Source organism: Cinclus cinclus, chromosome 3 (genome assembly GCF_963662255.1).
Source record: "Cinclus cinclus chromosome 3, bCinCin1.1, whole genome shotgun sequence".
Classification (NCBI taxonomy): Eukaryota; Metazoa; Chordata; class Aves; order Passeriformes; family Cinclidae; genus Cinclus; species Cinclus cinclus.
The window spans coordinates 106466196-106487450 of record NC_085048.1 but is presented as its reverse complement, the minus strand read 5'-3'; the positions used below and the strand labels follow the sequence as shown (position 1 = coordinate 106487450).

General features: G+C 42.6%; 1 protein-coding gene across 1 annotated transcript in view; it reads left to right on the top strand.

Moving 5' to 3' along the window:
* Nucleotides 1-21255, top strand: part of JAG1 (jagged canonical Notch ligand 1) — a 35116-nt gene that overhangs the window by 10876 nt on the left and 2985 nt on the right. Inside the window, exons 3-20 of the mRNA XM_062489443.1 lie at nucleotides 1824-1875; nucleotides 8012-8266; nucleotides 9231-9291; nucleotides 13133-13263; nucleotides 13541-13660; nucleotides 14109-14222; nucleotides 14778-14891; nucleotides 15641-15754; nucleotides 16158-16204; nucleotides 16693-16866; nucleotides 17367-17517; nucleotides 18027-18191; nucleotides 18717-18830; nucleotides 19446-19559; nucleotides 19665-19778; nucleotides 19903-20019; nucleotides 20527-20554; nucleotides 20661-20746. Coding sequence (XP_062345427.1) covers nucleotides 1824-1875; nucleotides 8012-8266; nucleotides 9231-9291; nucleotides 13133-13263; nucleotides 13541-13660; nucleotides 14109-14222; nucleotides 14778-14891; nucleotides 15641-15754; nucleotides 16158-16204; nucleotides 16693-16866; nucleotides 17367-17517; nucleotides 18027-18191; nucleotides 18717-18830; nucleotides 19446-19559; nucleotides 19665-19778; nucleotides 19903-20019; nucleotides 20527-20554; nucleotides 20661-20746 — 2071 coding nt within the window. The remainder of the gene's footprint in view (nucleotides 1-1823; nucleotides 1876-8011; nucleotides 8267-9230; nucleotides 9292-13132; nucleotides 13264-13540; nucleotides 13661-14108; nucleotides 14223-14777; nucleotides 14892-15640; nucleotides 15755-16157; nucleotides 16205-16692; nucleotides 16867-17366; nucleotides 17518-18026; nucleotides 18192-18716; nucleotides 18831-19445; nucleotides 19560-19664; nucleotides 19779-19902; nucleotides 20020-20526; nucleotides 20555-20660; nucleotides 20747-21255) is intronic.

Genomic DNA, 21255 nt, shown 5'->3' with positions numbered 1-21255 from the left:
TTTGTTTTGTTTTTTTTAACCACTGACTTGTGCAAGGACTTCTTAAATCTGTTTAAAGCATCGTTAGATGATTGAATTGTGTGTTAGTTTATTTGATTTGTCAGAGTTTTTTTTAAATTGTCAAACTTGGTCTGGAATAGAAACAAGTAACATATAACTTTTCATGAAAAATTAACCAAAAATGGTTCAGGCCAGTGCAGTCTCTGTATAGAAGTTTGGGTGCATGTCTTGGCTTGCCCAACTCTGCTTGCTTTTGGAAGCATTTTCCCACAGTTATCAGTGAACAGAATGGAATCCTGGTCTGCTTTGAATATGAAACATATTTAGGCTATACAGCAAGCCGGTGTCCATCACAAACTGGATTTTCATTCAGAGGCTCATGCTGTGTCCAGTCGTGAGAAAGCAGTTTGCTCTAACTCTTGTTCTCTTTTTTTCTTTTTTTCCCCTCCTTTTTTGTTTCCTCTCCTCTTCAGAAATCTGAGGTCTGCCTTATCCCTGTGCACCTTGTAGCAGCTCATTCTGAGAACTGTATTTTGGTCTCTGTCACAGGGAGGGTGAGAAGCACTGCAGACCACAAATGAACACCCTGTGACTGAACATGGACACAATTAAGGAGAAATAAACCTTGCAATGCACAGTTGCTATGGCAAAGCATCAAAACTCTTCACAGAATTTTTATTTGTACTACTATTGTTTTGCTCTCCAGAAAGATGTTACATTTATTGCTTTATCTGTAGTTACTATTCTGTTTGTTACTTTGCAAGTCATATTTTTTGCTTATTTTTCCTCAGCTTTTTTTCTTCCACTTCTGGAGAGGAGGTGTTTTGTTTTGGTTTTTTAATCATTGTATAAGTTTGGATATGGCTGGCTAAATGGCAACTTCGAAAGATACAGCCTGGATAGTAATATCTCGGGGTAGAGCTGGAGGAGGAGGAGATATTTTAATGGGTCTTGTTCTCAAGTTAGGATTGAAGATAAAGGTGGCTTAGATGTAATAGCTGGCATCTTTCCAGCCCATGGAGTCACTTCAGTCAGTTTATGCTTATGATTATTATTGCTGGAGTGCTACAGAGCTCATTGGCAGCTTGGAGCGTCTGTAAAAGTGACGCGGGTGGATAGTGCAGCTTCCCTTTCCCTGCTCTTCCAAAGAGGCTTGATCTTATAAGGCCTTTGTTATACAATGCTTCTCTCTCACCCCACCCCCTTCCCATATCCATCACTTCTGCCCTCCGTTACCTGATACTTGTGGGAGCTGCGATGGCCCTCATGCAGACAAAGCTTTCAAAGGGGGTGCTGAAAAGCAAAGTCCCTAGAGATTGTGCTGTCAAGGCAGGGCACAGTAATCTTAGCAACACTTCTTGCTTTCAGGATGGCTGGGGGAAGGGACACTAAGACTATTTTTCTGTAACTAAAAATCTTTTGAAGCAGCTTTTGAGAGTGGGGGTTTGGTTTTGTTTTTTTTGATGTTGCTGTGCCATCTCAGTGCTTTCTGTCTTCCCTGTGCAGTTGGCCCACATGCTTTATTTTGGCTGGAGTGCAATGTCAAAGGCTGTACTTCCTGGTTAAGCACATAAGATGCTTTAATGATGACAAAGATGAGCTATCCCAAGGTGAAAGGTCTTCTAAGTCAGACTGGATAATGTAGCTTACAGGGTTTCAAGACGATGATGTTTGTCTCAAGCATAATCTTTTCCTTATTTCTATTTTCAAGTATCTGCTTTGGGGCAGATACCAGAATTTTTCTTTTTAATTAAAATTACTCAGGTTGTTTTTTATCTTAGTCACCTGTGACTTTGAAATTAACTCTTATTTCTCTTTTGCAGAGATCCTACACATTGCTTGTTGAGGCGTGGGATTACAATGATAACTCCACAAGTAAGTATTCCTTCCTCTGGCTTATTTAGTTCTGACAGCTCTGTGTCCCAGGCATTGAAAGGCCTCTGGGAGCCTCGCAAGCTTGCTGTGGGTTAGAGCACGAGGAGGGGGTAAAGTTCTCCCCAAACAATTTGGAGCAGTTCTTCCAGGCTCTGCAGCAGACTGTCTCACTCACAGTGCCTGCAGAGGGCGAGTAGCTCGCTCACCTAGGCACCAAGAGTATGATGCCTAAAAATAGATGCTGTTATTTCTTCTGTCTTTCTGTCTTTCTGTCTTTCTGTCTTTCTGTCTTTCTGTCTTTCTGTCTTTCTGTCTTTCTGTCTTTCTGTCTTTCTGTCTTTCTGTCTTTCTGTCTTTCTGTCTTTCTGTCTTTCTGTCTTTCTGTCTTTCTGTCTTTCTGTCTTTCTGTCTTTCTGTCTTTCTGTCTTTCTGTCTGTCTGTCTGTCTGTCTGTCTGTCTGTCTTTCTGTCTTTCTGTCTGTCTTTCTGTCTGTCTTTCTGTCTGTCTTTCTGTCTGTCTTTCTGTCTGTCTTTCTGTCTGTCTTTCTGTCTTTCTGTCTTTCTGTCTTTCTGTCTTTCTGTCTTTCTGTCTTTCTGTCTTTCTGTCTTTCTGTCTTTCTGTCTTTCTGTCTTTCTGTCTTTCTGTCTTTCTGTCTTTCTGTCTTTCTGTCTTTCTGTCTTTCTGTCTTTCTGTCTTTCTGTCTTTCTGTCTTTCTGTCTTTCTGTCTTTCTGTCTTTCTGTCTTTCTGTCTTTCTGTCTTTCTGTCTTTCTGTCTTTCTGTCTTTCTGTCTTTCTGTCTTTCTGTCTTTCTGTCTTTCTGTCTTTCTGTCTTTCTGTCTTTCTGTCTTTCTGTCTTTCTGTCTTTCTGTCTTTCTGTCTTTCTGTCTTTCTGTCTTTCTGTCTTTCTGTCTTTCTGTCTTTCTGTCTTTCTGTCTTTCTGTCTTTCTGTCTTTCTGTCTTTCTGTCTTTCTGTCTTTCTGTCTTTCTGTCTTTCTGTCTCCTTGGGGAGAGTAAGAGCCAAGGGATTTCTTCAGGTTTTGTTTGGGTTTTTTTGTTTGTTTTGATTTTAGTCTTGTTTTCTTCCTTTTAATTAGGAATAGTATTCAGAAGCCTAAGTCTTGTTTACCTGAGACCTCTCTATGACTAAGTGCTTCTTAAAACTGAATGTACTGCTTTAAAAAAAGAAAAAAAAACCTTAAAATCTGCACAAGACTTGATATCAATATCCATCTCATGACTATAGATGATAAATAAGAGTTACTACAAGCTCTTCCTTGGGACTTGGATGTCTGGGGCTTTATATGCAGGGGCTGAAAAATATTTACCAGACGCCACCTAATAGAGCTGGCTGAAAATCAAGGGTGGGGATCTTTCTCCTGGAATGTCTCTGGTTGGTTTCAGAAACATTCTGTTAAGCTTTTCTCGTGGCTAGAGGAAGCTGTACAGGGTCTCTTGGCACATGAGCTGTTCTGCTCTTTGCCTACTTTTTTGTTACTGAAGGAGGTAGGCAAAATCAGCTCTATTTCAACTTAGGGTGTTAACAATGTGTGTGGTAAAAGCCACAGGAGAGAGTGTGAATCTGAACTCATAAAGCTTTTGTTGACATAACGGGCCTTTTCCTCCAGCAAGGAAGCAGCACTACTGTGGTCCATCTTACAGAAATCTTACCGCAGTTTCTTGCAGTCTGCTTTGGAATACCAAGGTGGCAGCCATGCAGGAATGAAATGGGCTTGTGAAAGAAAGGCCTTGTAGAAGTCTGCACAATGCTGTGCTTTTGTGTTTCAATTGGTGAAGAGTGCATAGTTTGGAAACTACTCTGTGCAGATCTGCTCCTTATATTTTTTTAATGTATGTGAGATGTCCTATTAATTCTTCATTCCAGAAAAGCAGTTCTTGCTTGAGATAAATCATGTGGCCTGTCAGGGATAGCCACAGCCAGCCTCATTCAGCACTGTTGCAGTACCTGTGATTTCAGACTCTACCCCAGCACAGTCTTGGAGCAGTGGCTGGGAGATTTCTTGGCTATAGAGTGTTAGGTGGAGGAGAAGAAAGTCGATGCTGCAGCAACAGTGAAGTACTAAAAACTGAAGAATTCAAAATGGAAGTCTTGTTTATAGTAGGATCTGAGAGTTTTTTCAGACTGGGTCTCTGCCACTTTTACTATTATTAGAGCTCATCTTTTTTCATGAAACAACTGCATTTCCAAAGCTACACAATGAACCCTTTCTTTGCTTTCATGTTCTGGAAGTACAATTGTCTTCTGACAAAATTGCCTCATTTCTCAGCAGTGCATTTGACCAAGTGCAGACATGTTCTTGCATATGTTCCTGATCTGCATTCCTGCTCCAGCTTTGCTGTCACTTAGCCATAGGTCACTTCAGTTGCTGCACTGCACAAAACTTCTCCTTTGTGCTGCATGGCTTGACTTAGTCAGCTTTCCCAGAGCTGCAGAGTAAGGCTTGAAGAGCTAGTTAAGAAAATAATTAGAACTAAACAATTGTCATCGTATAATGTGAAGAGTGGGTTTTTTTGATGGTCCAGGATTTTCTTTTGCCCTAATTGCCACTGAATTGTAAAGACCCTGTGAGAGCTCTCAGCAATAAAAGTGGGTTTAGTAGGCCTTGTGTGACTTTTCAGTAGCTCCGAAAGCATCCTCTGATCAATGCAGTTGTTAGAAGATCCTCGAGTGGATGCTTCCTTCCCCCCTCTGCATTCCACTCCTCCTACGTTCTCTTTGCCACATACTCTCTCTTGTCTCACTTCCAAGAGTGGCTTGCAGTTAAATTCTGGCCCTCTTGTAGTTGATGAGAATCATGCTTTGTTGGAGCCAAGATTCAACTCAAATGGTTTTCTTACTCTAGTTCTTGTCTGGTTGCCATCTTGCTACTGTTGCTTCATACATAAAGCTAATGGGCTGACATTGCATCTCAAACTATGTCAAAGAGCTATTGTAAATTACTGGTATCAGTTGCATGTGAATTCCAGGCAGGCATAAGAGACTTCAGCACAATGTAAACTAAGCCGTAGCTGGAAGTTGTCTGATACAAAGACTTTCAAAAATAATTGTGCTGTCCTTGGCCTGCTCAGAGAAGTCTGGGCTTTTTCTGTTGTTGTTTTTGCTTCCTGATGCTGCATGGTTATAATTTCCAGACATTGGAGCACTGAAAGGCAAAGGTGGGCAGGCAAAATAACTCATTTCCTTGTGTCTAAAACCTTTGATACAGTTGCCCACTGAATAAAAAGAGATTTATAGCTTTGAAGTGTAGCCACAAGAAGTAAATAAAACCAAGGGTGTCTCTGACAGTGAAGTGTGGAGCGGAAGGCCGAGATGTACAGAAAGCCTCTCTCTTCCACTTCATCAATTTCTAATGGGTTAATGCTTCCTCTAACCTTTCTATCAAAGCATGGGGTTCTGAGTCAGATGAAGGCAGTGGAGTTCAGAGGATCCCTTTGTCTCAAGCCTGGCTGACTGCTGCTTTTTATTTACTTAACAATTCTGCTGTGTTGGGATTGCTTCCTATAAAACTGAAACCATGGCTGGTGCGGGCTAAGAATGGCAGGGTTGTTGCAATGCCTCCCCTGGAGTCTGGGTCAGCACCCTTGTGTAAGTGCACACTGACAGGTGGGAATAGGCAAGGGTGGAGGAGTTTTTGAACAAGAAGGAACATGCCAGTGCTTCATTGTGAAAACTGTGGGTGATGGCTAATGGAAAGGGAGCTTAAACCTATAAGACTAAGCTTGAATTCTGGTGGACTGGGTTAGTTTTAAAATGTGTATCCAATGGAAGACATTTTTTCCATAATCCAGAGTGAAATTGCAGCTGAGTTTCATCAGAGCACCTGAAAAAAAATGAAGTCCAGTGGACTTAAAAGGATGTTTCCATTTGAGTTCAGCCTGTGGTTAAGGTCTCCAAAGAGCTGATGGCTGTGAGTGAGAGGTCTTAGACATACAGCAAGGACAAGCTTCCTAATGAGCTGGCAGACAGGAGAAGAATGAAAGAGCAGAGGCAAAGGGGAAGATCACTTTTTCAAGGCAACTCCCTTTCTGGTGCCAAGGACTGAAATAGTTGTCAGTGGTATGTTCCCAAGGGGGAACAGGAAAAGACTGGAAAAGCAAGAATGAGTGTGGGGGTGGAGGTGGGGGGGCTGGCTTGCAAAATTAAATTGAGTGTCGTTCTCCTTCTCTTCTGCCACTTACAGGAGAGGATAAAGTTGTTTTACTCACAAGGAGCAGGGTGTCTTTATGCACGCTTGGTGTCTGGGGAAGTGCCTTGGCTTTCCAGCTGTGCTGTGGATGGAGTGTAATCTTGGCAAGTGCAGCATAGCCATCTCCAGCACACATGAGTGGAACTATAATTGCCAGGCTATCCCCATTCAAGATGAGCAGATATGCATCTGCTTAAGTATCTCTTAGAATTAATCAATAATCTTGCTGGTGAGATCTAAGAGCCTTACACCTGCACAGCACAGAACATGATATTGCTCTGGCTGTACCAGTATGGAAAGGTCCTTAGGCATCCATATTACCTGTCAATGGGATTTAAATTAATAAAGGCCTGCATGCATTTGAAAGTCTGACACATAATTGTGGAGTTGGGGGCTTAGTGCCAATGAGTAAGAAAAACTGATTTAAATGGAAAATAGTATAGAACCAGAAATACCAGAAGGTGAGTAAGAAGTTGTTGCCCTTAATTTCACACTGTAAACACATAATGAATGCTGTAGTCTGCAGTCACAAATATCCCCAAAAATGGGCAAATGCTCACAATGTCTTGAGTATTGATACTCTTGTGGGGTTGTGCAGCAAGAGCTTTGACTTCTTTCCAAACTGCAGGCAAGCAGGCAGGACCTAGTGGTGGATCCATAATGAGTATCTGAGGCTTGAGAAGCCTGTTGGGAAGTTATTTTTTGAAAGCTGCAAATCAAAGGTCCTTAGCAATAAATTTAGAATTATCTTAGCTTAAAAACTGCCCTTGTGTCATCTTGTGGCTTTAGTAGCAACTTCATTAGTCTTCAGCTCTGCCTTCTGTAAAATCCCAGAAGGTTCTTTTGTAGTTGTTGGAAGAACAAACAGCACATCAGTACATTTTAATTCTTAACACTCAGAGGTGCCAGTACTTCACACAGTGCTAACACATCATTGGCAAGCTGCCTTTCTCCCTCAAATTCTCCTCTTGCTGGATTATGCTCCCATGTACTCACTGTTGGTTTTGAACTCAGTCTGAAAGGATATTTTGGCTGTTTTACCATAAACTTTCACTCAGCAGTCAAGTGCTGGGTAGCAGCAGGTCGTAAGGCAGTGTCAGAAGGTTTAAGTCACAAGACCTGGGCTACAAAGCAAAATACCACAGATATATACAATGTTCCAAGCAAATGTGAAATATTATTTCAAGCCATAATTCAGACAGTTGTATCACTCTGAACACCAGAAGATTTTTGCTAGAACTAAATGTCAAGTGCAAACCTAAACTTTTAAATGCTCTGTAGAGCGGAAGGGGATCTATAGCACGTAAATGCAGTAGTTTGAGTCTTCTGCTTGGTTGTCTTGACCTTGTACTCTCAGCTGCTGTCTGAAGACAGACTTTCATGGTATTTCTCAGCCAAAATCTGGTGAATCTGAATGCTGGAATTGGTAGTTTTCAATTTAGTGTTTGCACATAAGGAAAGGCTGCAAACCTTTTGTAGTGCCCATGTTCAGTCTGTAGGCATGGCTTTATTAGGCTATTGTAGTATGTTGTTTTTGTAAATGCTCCAGTTGAAAACAAAACTAGTGCCCTTAATGGAGAAGCAGGGGAAAACACATTTTGTACCAGTTGGTTGAAGCTGAATTTTCTTTAGTCGTGGACTGTATGAATTCTTAATGGATACCTTTACACTGCAAAAGGGATAAGTGATTGGCAGTAACTGAACAGTCAGTTTTGATTTCAAGCTTTGTTCAGTTTGATAATGCTGCATGTATGTTTCAGTTAATGGTTTGTAGCTCCAGGGCAGCCTTATCTGACTGTCTAAAACAGAAAATTAATAAAACCAAATGGCTGCCTCAGAGAGTCTTGCCTGTGAAGCTGGGTACCAGGATGTGGGAGTTAATGATGGGACCTAAACAAAGTTTTAACTCTGACACCTCTTGTGCCTCACAGACCCTGATCGCATTATTGAGAAGGCTTCCCACTCTGGCATGATCAATCCCAGCCGTCAGTGGCAGACCCTGAAACACAACGCAGGAGTTGCCCACTTTGAGTACCAAATCCGAGTGACCTGTGCAGAACATTACTACGGCTTTGGCTGCAACAAGTTCTGTCGGCCGAGAGATGACTTCTTCACTCACCACACCTGTGACCAGAACGGCAACAAGACCTGCTTGGAAGGCTGGATGGGACCAGAGTGCAACAAGGGTTTGTGACAAATGCTCAGCCTGCAGACCAGTGGGGCTGGGAGGGATTTGAGGGCATTGTATCCAGGTTGCATTCAGTAGTCAGATTGTGCAGACAGGGAGCTAAGGATTGATGGGACAGTGATCAGCTCTTTACACAGAGAACAGGGGGCAGGAGAAGAGTAGTTTCGTTAGTCTTGGAGAGAGTACTGGGCACTTAGCAGATGTGTTCTTTCTCTGATTATCTGCATCTTTGCCCTTGGGAAGAAAACCCAGCCCACTGACTTCAGTGGAGTTCTGCTGCTGACTTCAAATTGTATTTCCCCTTTGGTGCAGAACTTCAAGACAAGCAGGAAGGAGAGACTTGTTTTAAAGCTGACCTAGCAAGTGTAAAGCTTTGGTGTTTGAAAAGTCCCAGGCTTGTTTGTTCTACCTGAGATCATGTTCAACATGTTTATTAGGGAATGGCTGCTACCTAACAGAATATCAACCTGTCTTAATGACTGAGTTTACCTACAATTTGAATTGTTGCTCATCTTGATATCCTGTCTGTTCAGAAATACAGCCAAAACTAAATCCAGAATAGTTAAAAGCTGCTTTGAATTAGGTGTAAAGCCAGGGAGAGTGGCCCAGATCACCTGCAAAAGACTGAAAAAGGAAACCTGTAGATTCCAAATGATCTGAGCTCTCCAAGACAAGATGGTTTCTCCCACATAAAAACAGCTCTTTGAACAGCACTAGGAATGATTCAAAGTCAGAGGAACAGATTTCCTAAAAAAAGAAAAAGCTGATAGATTTCCTATCCCAGAGAGACACCTACCTTGGTTTTCCTTCCGGTAGACTTGATAGGAGATACTTGTTAAAAGTGTCTTGACTTGGATTCAGCAGGATTATGATGCTGCTTACAGATTAAAATATTCCCACGAGTGTGAAGGTGCCGGAAGCGGGCGGTGTGCTGATACTCTTCTTTTTTGTTGTTTTAACAGCTATTTGTCGTCAGGGATGTAGCCCCAAGCATGGTTCTTGCACAATTCCAGGAGAGTGCAGGTAAATGCTTCCTATCCCTCCTTGCTTTCCCCCTACCCCTCCCCAACTAATTAAACAAGTGATGCTAAACACAATAGGACTGGGGAGGGAGGGCGTTTTGGAAGTTGTGGTTTTCAGCAAGACACATTATTCATGCTGACTTGCCCAGAATAAGGGAGGAGCAGGCTTTTAATGCACTGGTAATTTTAAGAAGCTTTTTGGTTTGTGAAATGGTGGTACTGAGGGAGAGGGGGGTATGGGATAAATCACGTGAATGCTGCCTAATGAGCACTGACTAATTGTTTCTGCATAAATAGTGCAAATGTTTGGTGACTGTTTTTTCCAACAGCCTTGATTAACGGGCTTTTTCAATTCCAAGCTTGAAGTACAGTGTGGCTTTTCTCTCTTCTTCTCCCTTTCAGTGTGTCCCCCTTCTTCCCTCCCACCCCCTGGTTTCTTCCATCAGTAGGCAAAAGTCAAGCATTCTTTAGAATGGGATTAGTTGAATCTCTGGGTCCCTTTCCCATTGTGAGCCTGGCTCCGAGTGCTGAGAGGTTAATGGCTGGGATGAAATCTTGTCAGTGGGCTCTGATGAATGCCGAATTTTGTTGCCGTGCTTTGAAGTCCTTTCTGTCCTGGCAAGGAGACAATGGAAAGCAGATTTTATCCACAACCCAACAATTAAATATCTGGAATGCCTTAAAATATGCAGCATGTATTTGCAGCACAGGAAAGTCTTGTCCCTTGCCCTTAGAGGAGTAGTGGATATTAAATGTGGGTATTCTTTATCAACAGACATGTTCCAAGTTGCTGCCTGTAACCCTTTGTCAGTTCTTTGTGCAGCTGAGAGCTTCTGAGGTTACAAAAATATTGATATTGATCATGTGTAGAAAGGGTTAAAAGTGAAGTTTGGGTATTCCTGAATACAACTCAGAAGTTTGAAGGAATAGGAAGTAATTGTTCTGGCTAGCAAGTGTATTGGTAGATTCTCTGTTGCTGGAAACCTTTGCATGAAGTGGACTGTTTAATGAGTTCCAGCAGGAACTGAATCTGGAGTGTCTGACAAACTACTCTATAAGAATTCAGCCTAAATAGCCATAGTGGCTAATTCATTTTCTCTGCTTCTGTAATTCATGCTTCTAAACAAAAAAAAAAAAACAAAAAAAAAACAAAACAAAAAAAAAAAAAAAAAAACAAAACAAAAAAAAAAAAATTACCAAGGAACTATCTGAAAGTGAGGTGGGAAGTGACCTTTCATCCTCACAGAGCCATGGCAAAGTGAAAGTCCAGCCAGGGGATGGACTGTTGTCATTTGTCCTGTGACTGTAATGTTTAGAAGCACTGATACAAGCTGGTTAACCCCCAGAACACCAAATTTAAACCTTTTTTTTAATAAAAAAAAAAAAAAGCCTAACAAGTAGTAGGAAGTATCAGGGGCCAGATGGTGAGAGGAGCATATCAGTCAGGGCTACCAGTGATCTGTGCTGCTGTCATCAGAATAAACATGCCTTGTAGGGGTTGCTGTCTCCTAGTCAGAACAACAGGCTTTGTTTCCAGATTTTTTTTCTTCCCTTTCTCTTTCTAAGTCTTGTTGCCTCCCACTCACTGCCCAGACATGCACTAGTGCTCTTATTTACTTAAGGTGCAACTTTCCCACACTTGATTTGCATAGTCTTGAAACAATGCTGTCCTTCTGGTGCTTTCAGATAACTTCTGGTTGCCAAGTTAGACCACTATCTTTAAAGTGAATACAGAAACAAGATTTTATTTTCTTTTAAGTTTTGATGAGTCATATAGCCTGTATGCTACAAATGCAACAGGGTTTAAAAATAACATCCGAGCAGAAACTGCTCTGTGTTCTGGTACAACAGACAACTTGCAAATGTTCTTAAAATATCCCTTTCCCTTTTGTTGCCAGTCACTTTCTTCAATGCAGGCCAGCCAACTAAACCATTTTTACTCATGAATCACTCTACAAGGAAAGTTTACTTTAAATTTCTCGTGAGAAACTGCTGCATACATATTATTAAACACGAGTTATTACTGTGAATCTCTTCTGGGGAATTGATATCCTGCTTTTTTTTTTTTTTGCCTTAAATGCCCATAGCCTTATCTAATTTTGTTATGATTTGAAGCTGTTTTGAAGTCGTACCTTTGGCTCTAAAGCTCATGTTTTTTGGTTTTTTTTTCCTCAGTGGTATGGGGTTTTTTAATGATTCTGCTTTCTTTACACTTGTTCTAAAAAAAAAAAAACAAACTTACCACCACTTTGATTTGACAGGAGTAAAATGCTCAATTTGGATACCTGCTTTTGCAGGTGAGGTGCCTTAGTTTGGCTTGTGTGCAAGCTCACAGGCAAGTTGCTTTGAATGCAATACAAATTAAAAGGTTCTCGTCCTAAATGTTAATCTTTGTGCATTCTCATTATATGCCCTATACAGAAGGATTTTCCAAGAGCTACTTGAGGGACGTTGTTTTGCCTTATCTGGGCTTTTTTCATGTTCTTTGCACTGACTGGATTTTTTTAACACACAAACTAATAATAATTTCCCATTGACTTTGAAAAGGTTGCTATTATGATAGCTATTAAGAAAAAAAGTTAATTAGGATGCAGTTTGTCACCTGAGATTTTTAGAAGGGAAATCAGACTTACCACTGCCTGTGTGTGAATATCCATTGGATAGATTCTTCTGGCTTTTTCCCATGAGAAGAAATTGCCAGCAGAAGAATGGTGGGGGGTTTTACAAATAGAAAGCTTAGCTGACTTCTGTAGAGCTGAGGTTTGTTTTCATAATTTAGTGACAGCTTAGTGCATAATTGCTGCTGATCAATTACTCTCAGGGCCTGTTAATGAAATACAGTACCTCAAAAAGACCTTGCTTTTCATTTTCAACTTGTTTTGCTTGTTTCTATCCATAGATCCACTTTAATTTGAAGGAGCCTTGGTCTTTCTTTCTAGTGAGAACTAAATGAAAGCCAAAATAAGCTTTCCTTTAAGGGGGCTTTACTTTAAAATAACATCTTCCTTTTAAGTAGAAAATTCAGGTAGCTCACTGATGGCGACAATAAAGAATTCAAATATTAGTAAATTCTTCAGACATTAGTGTTTCTCAAAATTGGATATGATTTAGTTATTCCCTGAAAAGAGGTCATTAGCATAAATCAAACTCAGAAACACACCAACAGCTCATCTTTGAACACATGTAAAATCCTGCCGTGCTGCTTTCTTCCATCCCTGACTGTGGCCCAATCCATACAGGCTGTGTGTGTCCCTCTATTCAGAATAAGGGTGGCTTCTGATAGAGTAGGGAATTCCTCATGTTTTGCTACTGCCTTGCCAAGGGCTCAGAGTTGGTGGTTATAGTTTTGTTTTTCTTCCACGCAAATCCAGCGTGGCTGAAATGTCTGGAACCTTGTACTCATGAGGATCTCTGGATAACTGTTGTTTCCACTGACTTTTTCTTTCCCCTTCAATTTATAAAGCACCCTGTCAAAGTCCAGAGATTGATTTGTAGTGTACACCCACCCTCTCTGCCACATTTATATGAGGTTCCAAAAGAGTATTATTGTGCTGAATGGCCTCATGCTGGTTTTCTCAGAACAGTTATTCTTTTGTCAGGAGGCCGGCTACAGAGACCTTGGCAAATCTACCAAAATGTTTGTTTACAAGAAACCATCAAACAATCCTTGAATAGCTTCTCCCCTTACCTCATCCTGCCCTTCTCCCCCACTTCCCCAGCCTTTCTTCAAGCTGTGGAGTTGCACACTTATATCCATACACAGCAATTATGATGGGTTTATGTTTGTTTCCCTGTTCTTATTTTCTTTTCCTTTTTTTATCTTTTTTTCTCTTTAACTGAAGGTGTCAGTATGGATGGCAAGGCCAGTACTGTGATAAGTGCATTCCACACCCGGGATGTGTCCATGGCACTTGCATTGAACCATGGCAGTGCCTCTGTGAAACCAACTGGGGTGGTCAGCTCTGTGACAAAGGTATGCTAATCCCAGGGGACCATGTTACACTTGAATGTCAGCGCTGCACTGAGGGGCTCAGCCAACTCCTGAAATGTGCTGGGAGTGTGCTGGCTGGCCCTCAGCTGCTTGGCCTTGTCCCCGCTGCTGTTCTGGCATCTGTCCTTAGTTTGTCCCTGTCCTGTCCCACTCCTGCGTGGGGATGCTTTCTGTAAAGTCTCTGAGATGACAGAACAAAGAACATGGTAATGTTCCTGTAACTTTCCAGCCTGGTTTAAGTGTTCCTCCCCTCTTGCAGATCTGAACTACTGTGGAACCCACCCACCCTGCTTGAATGGTGGTACCTGCAGCAACACTGGCCCTGACAAATACCAATGTTCTTGCCCTGAGGGCTACTCAGGACAGAACTGTGAAATTGGTAAGTGTTGGATGGAGCTGCTGAGCTGCCATCTGACAGCTAATTCTTGCCAGCTTTTGGTGGCTGTTTTTTGGATGCACTTTATGAGATGTAAGGAGAACACAACTTGGAGTGTACCCAGTCAGGGCTGGGTACAAAGATCCAGCCTTTCCTATTCATGCTTTATCATGAATCTTTGGTGTCTCTGAACACTGGCCTTCTGTTCATTGGGGAGGTCAATCCGAGCTGCCCTGTCTGCCTGTGGCTCCAGCAGGTGCCAGTCAGTGTCCTGATGAGGTTAGCATGGAAGGAGACTTCCTGTGAGCCAGGGAATACCTGGTTCTTGCAGGAGCACAGTGCAGCAAGAGTAATGATGGCGTGTCCAGAGCAGAAGCACGTGGAGGGAGCGAGGTGGCTTGTGGTGGCATTGCTGTAACCTCTGCCATGATGTCCTTCTGTCCCCGTGCAGCGGAGCATGCCTGCCTCTCTGACCCTTGTCACAACGGGGGAAGCTGCCTCGAGACTTCCACAGGATTTGAATGCGTGTGTGCTCCTGGGTGGGCTGGACCAACTTGCACTGACAGTGAGTCCTTTTCAGTATTTATTAAAAATGTGCCGATTTACTGGTTTTGATCAGTCTTTCTAATCCCTCATAAACTTACTGGGCAGACTACTTAACCTTTCCCAGCCTGAACATTGCTTCCTGGCAGCCATTTACACCCCTGTGCACTCTCTTCCCCTTTGCTTGTACCAAGGTTTTTGTCAACTACCAGGGGAAAATAATAGCCAAAATCATCTTGAAAGAAGCAGAATGCTGAATTTTTGTAGCATTCTGGCATGTTGTTAAAAATGCTATTTTGAGGGACTTGCTGGATCCAAATAGGACTTCCATTTGCAAGAAGGCCATAGGGGGTAAACTGTTCCCCCAGTGCTTTGAACCCCCTTTTCACATTACTCCTCTCTTTAAAGGAGGCTTTTGCTGAAATCAAAGGTAACCTAGAAATTCCAAGTAGAAGTCCTGTTGTTCTTCTGTTCCTCAGGGAAAACCTGAGTAGCAGCAACCATTTATCAGACTTGTCAGTTACTGCCATTGCCAGTCTGGTAGTGGAGCTAAGCCCCTCCTTATTCTGCATTGCAGACATTGATGATTGTACTCCAAATCCCTGTGGTCATGGAGGAACTTGCCAAGATCTAGTTGATGGATTTAAGTGTATTTGCCCACCTCAATGGACTGGCAAAACATGCCAGCTAGGTAAGAATTGCTTTTTCTTCATCCAGTGTTGTTTCAGAGCTGGCAAAGATAAATGGAAAAGGGATCGTGGTCCTGCATTAGTCACAGTTATGTTTCTCTAGCCTGTGGATGTATTTTGGCACATTGAAGACATCCAATGTCTGTTTGCAGGACTGGGGTCTAGGATGTGTCCAAGAGTAGTGTGGCTTCCATCACCTGGCATCTACATGCTGGCACTTGAAGGAAATAGTTAACCAGAGACAGCCTTCAAAACAGAACTGCCCTGAAGTGGGGAGGGTGTGTGCTGTGCCTCCCAGTTCTGCCCCCACATGTGTTTTTCCCTTTACCCTGTGAGAAAGTTGCTGTATCTCTTCAACCATGTCAACTCCTCCAGACCCAGGAGTTCACAGCTGGGCTCCAAAATGGGGATGATCTCACGGAGAGTGAGCTGGCTGCATTCTTTACACAACACACTCATCCCAATGCCCAGGCCACAGCATTCCTTCTTCACAACGCTCAGCTGAGATGCGTGTGTGGGGGCAAGTTGCTCTTAATGAGTGGCTGGGTAATTGTGAAATAATTAGTGTAGCCTGTATGTTCTAATTTCAAAGAGACTGAAAAGAGGCTGATGATGATTGACTCTTGTTCATCCAAGTCACGCTAATCCCTGCTGTACACTGCAAGTTCCTCTTATCTCTGGAGGAACTGCTGGTTATTGCTGGGGCGTGGGCTTCTCCTTTCCCCCCTGAATGTTCTCCTTGGTTTTCCAGATGCGAATGAATGTGAGGGCAAGCCCTGTGTCAATGCCAACTCCTGCAGGAACCTGATTGGCAGCTACTACTGTGACTGCATTACTGGCTGGTCTGGCCACAACTGTGATATAAGTAAGTGTCCATACCTTTGGGTTTATTAAAGGCCAATTCTTTGGGTATATGTGCATGTGCCACTGAGTTCTAAACTCAATTTAAACACTGGGCAGAGGCCCAGCAGTTGATGTTTTTAGAAAGGGAGTAGTTGGTGCAGAATGAAAATACACAATTTTATCAAAGTCATTAGCCTGTACCATAGCTATATTCTGATAAAGGGACTAAAACAATGATGTGAAGTTTTACTGCCTCTCCTAGAAGAGTCGCGAAAGGTTTCCCACCCATTATAATAACCTTATCTCAAGGAAGGCATGCAGGAAACTTGACAAAAGGTTTATCTAGCTGCAGTTTTAGAGAGACCTGAACTCTCTATCTAGTGTAAATATGTTTTTGCCTTCTAACCGTGCTAATTTTATTGCAGATATTAACGACTGTCGTGGACAATGTCAGAATGGAGGATCCTGTCGGGTAAGCCGTTCTTGTTTTACTTTGGCTTCCCCAAGACTTGCAACAGTAACTAAAACATTTGAGTCTAAGCACAAATAGTTTGAAAAAATAGCAAAAAGCTGGTCATTTCTTTAAGCTGGGGGAGGGCCTATGTCATGTTACAGCATGTTGAGATATGTCTGTAGAACAGTAAGAGCAAAAAAAATATCTTCAATAAATGACTCATTTTCACTGCCAGTGTCACCAGTGAATGGGCTGGTGGTTGTGCAAACTACCTACTGGAAATGTAGGTACTTCCCTTCAACTCAACCCATGCATTAATGTATCCTGCCTGGAAATTAAGAATGTAAGCTGGAACTGGGTCTGTGTGTGTGTGTGTGCTTTTTCCCTTCTAAATTCTTTTGATGTAGTAAGATTATTTTTAACTTTTAAAATCTTTTTGTCTTAGTAAGAATATATCAAGGGAGGAACCAATGTTAACTCTAAAACTTTTTTTTGTTCTTTCCCAGGACTTGGTTAATGGTTATCGGTGTATCTGTTCACCTGGCTATGCAGGAGATCACTGTGAGAAAGACATCAATGAATGTGCAAGTAACCCTTGTATGAATGGGGGTCATTGCCAGGATGAAATCAATGGATTCCAATGTCTGTGTCCCGCTGGTTTCTCAGGAAACCTCTGTCAGGTAAGAAGACTGGGTGAAAGGCAGGCCCTCAGCCAGTGCTGTTAGTTCTAATGCTTCAGATCTGAGCACGGAATGCCTTGTATCCAGTGAAGCATAGTATAAAGTTGTACTTGATATCACTGTCAGTCTGCCAAGAAAGTGCTTGATTAATATATATTGGGGGGTGGGGGGGCATTGGGGGAAGAAACCAACAAACCCGACAGGCTGTGGAGGATTCTCTTTGTTAAAGCAGTCTGTGGGGTTTGCACGTCAGGCTTTGTGGAGCGCTAACTGTTAACTTTGGCAGTTTAATATGGAGAGCTGTCTGCCGAAATAGTGGCGAGTGGGACTAAACTCTGTGTGCTATGAATGATTCTTTGAGGCAGCAGATAAAAAGGTCAGATTCCACAATGTCGGCCTGTCATCTTGAGGGAAGGCCATGATAAACCTCTTTCACTCAGCTTTCCCTCACTCCCTTCCCCCCTTCCTATCTCCCTTCCCTCTCTGTGCACTATTTACAGCTGGACATAGATTACTGCGAGCCAAATCCATGCCAGAATGGTGCCCAGTGCTTCAACCTTGCCATGAACTACTTCTGTAACTGCCCTGAGGATTACGAAGGGAAGAACTGCTCCCACCTGAAGGATCACTGCCGCACGACTCCTTGTGAAGGTTTGTGTTGCCTTACAATGTCTGGCAATAGTTCCTGCCCCTCCCCTTGCTGCAGCTCCAGCAGGGAAGTCACTAGAGTAGCTCTGGTATAGAGGCTGGATTTTGCCCTGTGCCTTAGGCCTCTCTCTGTGTGAAAAGATGAGTGATACTTGTAAGTATCAGCTATTGAAAGACAGCATTATGTCAATGTGGGCAGAAAGCACAGGTAGCAAATTGGCTGATGCATTTATTCCAGCGCACGGATGTGTTCCAGCAGACATCAGATACGAAGATGCTGTGATTATATTATACGCACTTGGCAGAGTCCAATGTTACTTTATTTATTGACTCCAAACATATTTGCAGCCATATAAGTTTGGTTTCACTCGATTATTTTAAAGGTCTTTTCCAACCTAAATGATTCAATGGCACGGGTGTCTTCTAAGCATCCATGGGTGGAAGTGAAAACGTTGCTCTTAAGGAGTCAGGTTGCATGGGTAATTCTCATGCTGGTCTCTGCTTTTCTGCAGTAATTGACAGCTGCACCGTGGCAGTGGCTTCCAACAGCACACCCGAAGGGGTTCGCTACATCTCTTCCAATGTTTGTGGTCCTCATGGGAAGTGCAAGAGCCAAGCGGGTGGAAAATTCACCTGTGAATGCAACAAAGGATTCACTGGCACCTACTGTCATGAGAGTAAGAGCAAAAAAGAGAATGTATTTCACTGTCCCCCAGTCTTACTGGGAAAAGATTCCATCCTTCCCTCCCAGACCCCTTTAAGGTTTCTTCATTGTAACTCAGTGAACCTTGTAACTGCTGGAAGTTTTCATATTCCTCTTGGGTGAGGCAGAGTGGAATTTGCTAGGCCTCGGGGAAAGTTCACAGCAATGAACCCTCTGGCCTTGAATTGTATGTTTTTAAAAACCTTATGTATATGAGGTCTGAGGGAGTTAATAGTGGGGTTTAACATGGATCTTATGGAGTCCTGAATTGTTTTTTTGTTTTGTTTTTTAGTAGTGACAGGTTCATCACCTTGTGCAGTTTTTTTACTCATGTTTCATCTTGCTTATGACCCTTCCTTTCCAAAGGGTATTATTAGAAATGGAAGTAGTAGCACCAAACAGTCTGCAATAAGATAATGACTCCTAGTAGCTGTACTTCTAGCTTGTCTTTCTTTTCCCTTCTTTTTTTAATCCTCTTCTTTCTTCCCCACTGCTGCAGATATCAATGACTGTGAAAGCAATCCCTGTAAAAATGGTGGCACTTGCATTGATGGCATCAACTCCTACAAATGTATTTGTAGCGATGGATGGGAAGGAACATATTGTGAAACAAGTAAGTTATCCATCCTGCAGCACACAGGAAGATCTCTTGGGAAAACATTGGGAATGTCTTTAAGATGATAGTGACCTCTGTCATAAACTCTGCTTCAAAGGCCATGGAAGACCAGGTCCTCCCACCAAGTCCCGATCTTTTGTACTGGAACTAAGCCTAAGTTACAAAGTTGGACTGGGATTATGACCTGGCTCTCTCACTATTGAATTTCCTGCTCTGTCCTTTGGATAACTTCTAGGAAGGAACCCTTTGCTTTAACAGATGCCACTTTATGGCCTGTCTGCATATCATACTTGAATTTTGTCAGTCTCAGGAACAGAAGAGGAGTTGAGTGTTCTGCTCCCTTCCTTGACTAACAGGGTAGTTTATGTAATAGGCCTTTTCACCACTTTTTTTACTGAAACAAGATTACAAACAGAATGAAAACAAACCAGAGGAATGTGGTGAAAGTCTTCATCTATGTGACAGTGCTTAGAGTGTTAAAATCCTGATTTAAGCATTTAATCCACTATTGAAACACAGGCCGCTATTAGGGATGGGTTATGCTCCTTTCAAGCATTGTGTTTCAGTTCTGTAAACAACACTGAGCCTGTTTTCTCTCTTTAACATATCCAGATATTAATGACTGCAGTAAAAACCCTTGCCACAATGGAGGAACTTGCCGAGACTTGGTCAATGACTTCTTCTGTGAATGTAAAAATGGGTGGAAAGGAAAAACTTGCCACTCCCGTAAGTTCAGCATTTCTAAAACATAACAGATGCACTCTGATAGGCTGCTTGAACTTGTTGGCCTAAGAGAGCACCAGCATTAAGGATAGTTTTGGCTTTCCACAGGTGACAGCCAGTGCGATGAGGCGACGTGCAACAACGGCGGGACGTGCTATGACGAGGGGGACACTTTCAAGTGCATGTGTCCTGTGGGATGGGAAGGAGCCACTTGTAACATAGGTAAATACCCTGCATAATCACCAGGAAGCAGATGCAGGGCTGCAGCTCTGACCTCAGCTGTTCCTCTTGGCTCAGACTCGATGCCTTTCTAACAACTGAGCGGCAAATGTTGTTTGTGTTATAGCAAGGAACAGCAGCTGCCTGCCAAACCCCTGTCACAACGGTGGTACCTGTGTAGTCAGTGGGGACTCCTTCACTTGTGTCTGCAAGGAGGGCTGGGAAGGACCCACATGTACCCAGAGTAAGTCAGCTCTGCTTGAACTCTTCCAGAGTGTTGCATGATGAGAACATGAGCTCTTCCTGTTGCCCTTGGAGTTGAGATTGAAACCAGAAGGGAAAAGCTTGTTTGATGTAGGCTTTAGCATCACCTGAATCTTTGTTTTTAATGACTTTATGTGATAGAGCCTTGACCTGGGCATGAGAAAGTTGCAAATGAGCTAAGTGGAGACAGATGCTGACTTGTTTTCTCCTGCATTCTTTTTCTAGGAGCAGCTCTGTCTGCTTCCACTTTTTTCCCTGTTAGATTCTTTACAAGGATCTCTTCCTCTGTACATGCATTCCACAATGTAGTTTACAAATTTTGTGATACAAGGCTGGAATCAATTTAGTAGAGAATTTCAACATATTTTTGTAAAAGTTGAGCTAAGTCTAACTTGGGCTTTAGGGGAAGTTTGATCATTCTTTACTGCCAGTAGAGCTCTATTAGGTGAAGTCTGCATGTTTAATGCTGTCTGTCTTTGCTTTGCAGACACAAACGACTGCAGTCCTCATCCTTGGTAAGTTTGCTATGTTTATCCTTTACTTTTTTTGTTATTTTAGAATTCTGGATTCCTTTCAGCTATAGCAATTCTTAATGCCTGTGCTAATGCCTTTTCTCCACAGTTACAACAGTGGCACTTGCGTGGATGGAGAGAACTGGTACCGCTGTGAGTGTGCTCCAGGCTTTGCCGGGCCCGACTGCAGGATCAGTGAGTGTTTCCATGGCTCTCTGCCTCTGCTTTTGTCTCGCTTGAATCTTGTTGCAAGACAATCATCCTAATTGAGTTAAGTGGTAGATCAGATGAGTGATAGATGTCTTGTGTCATCTCTCTCCATACCTGGATCCGTAGCAGATTTGGAGAAGGCAGGAACCGCACTGAAAATAAAAGAGATTTAAAGTCATTCAGCTGGAGCTGAAACCTCTTCATTCAGCTGAGTGGGCAAAATACCCTTTGGGACAGTCTTCCCTTGTGTTTGTGTGGCCCAGGCTTCTGCCTGAGATGAAAGTGTGCCAGCCAAAATCCTTGTCAATTAATAATCCACCTCCAGGCCCTGAGGTGATGTATGCACTTCCCTGTAATTTAATAATAATTACAGGTAGGAGGACACTTTCTTTAATGACAGCAGTGGAATAGAAGTCTCATGGCAGCAATAGAGCTGGGAAGGTTTTAACGTTGACATCAGTTGAAGAATCTAGTGGGGGACAAAGCTGGAGCAC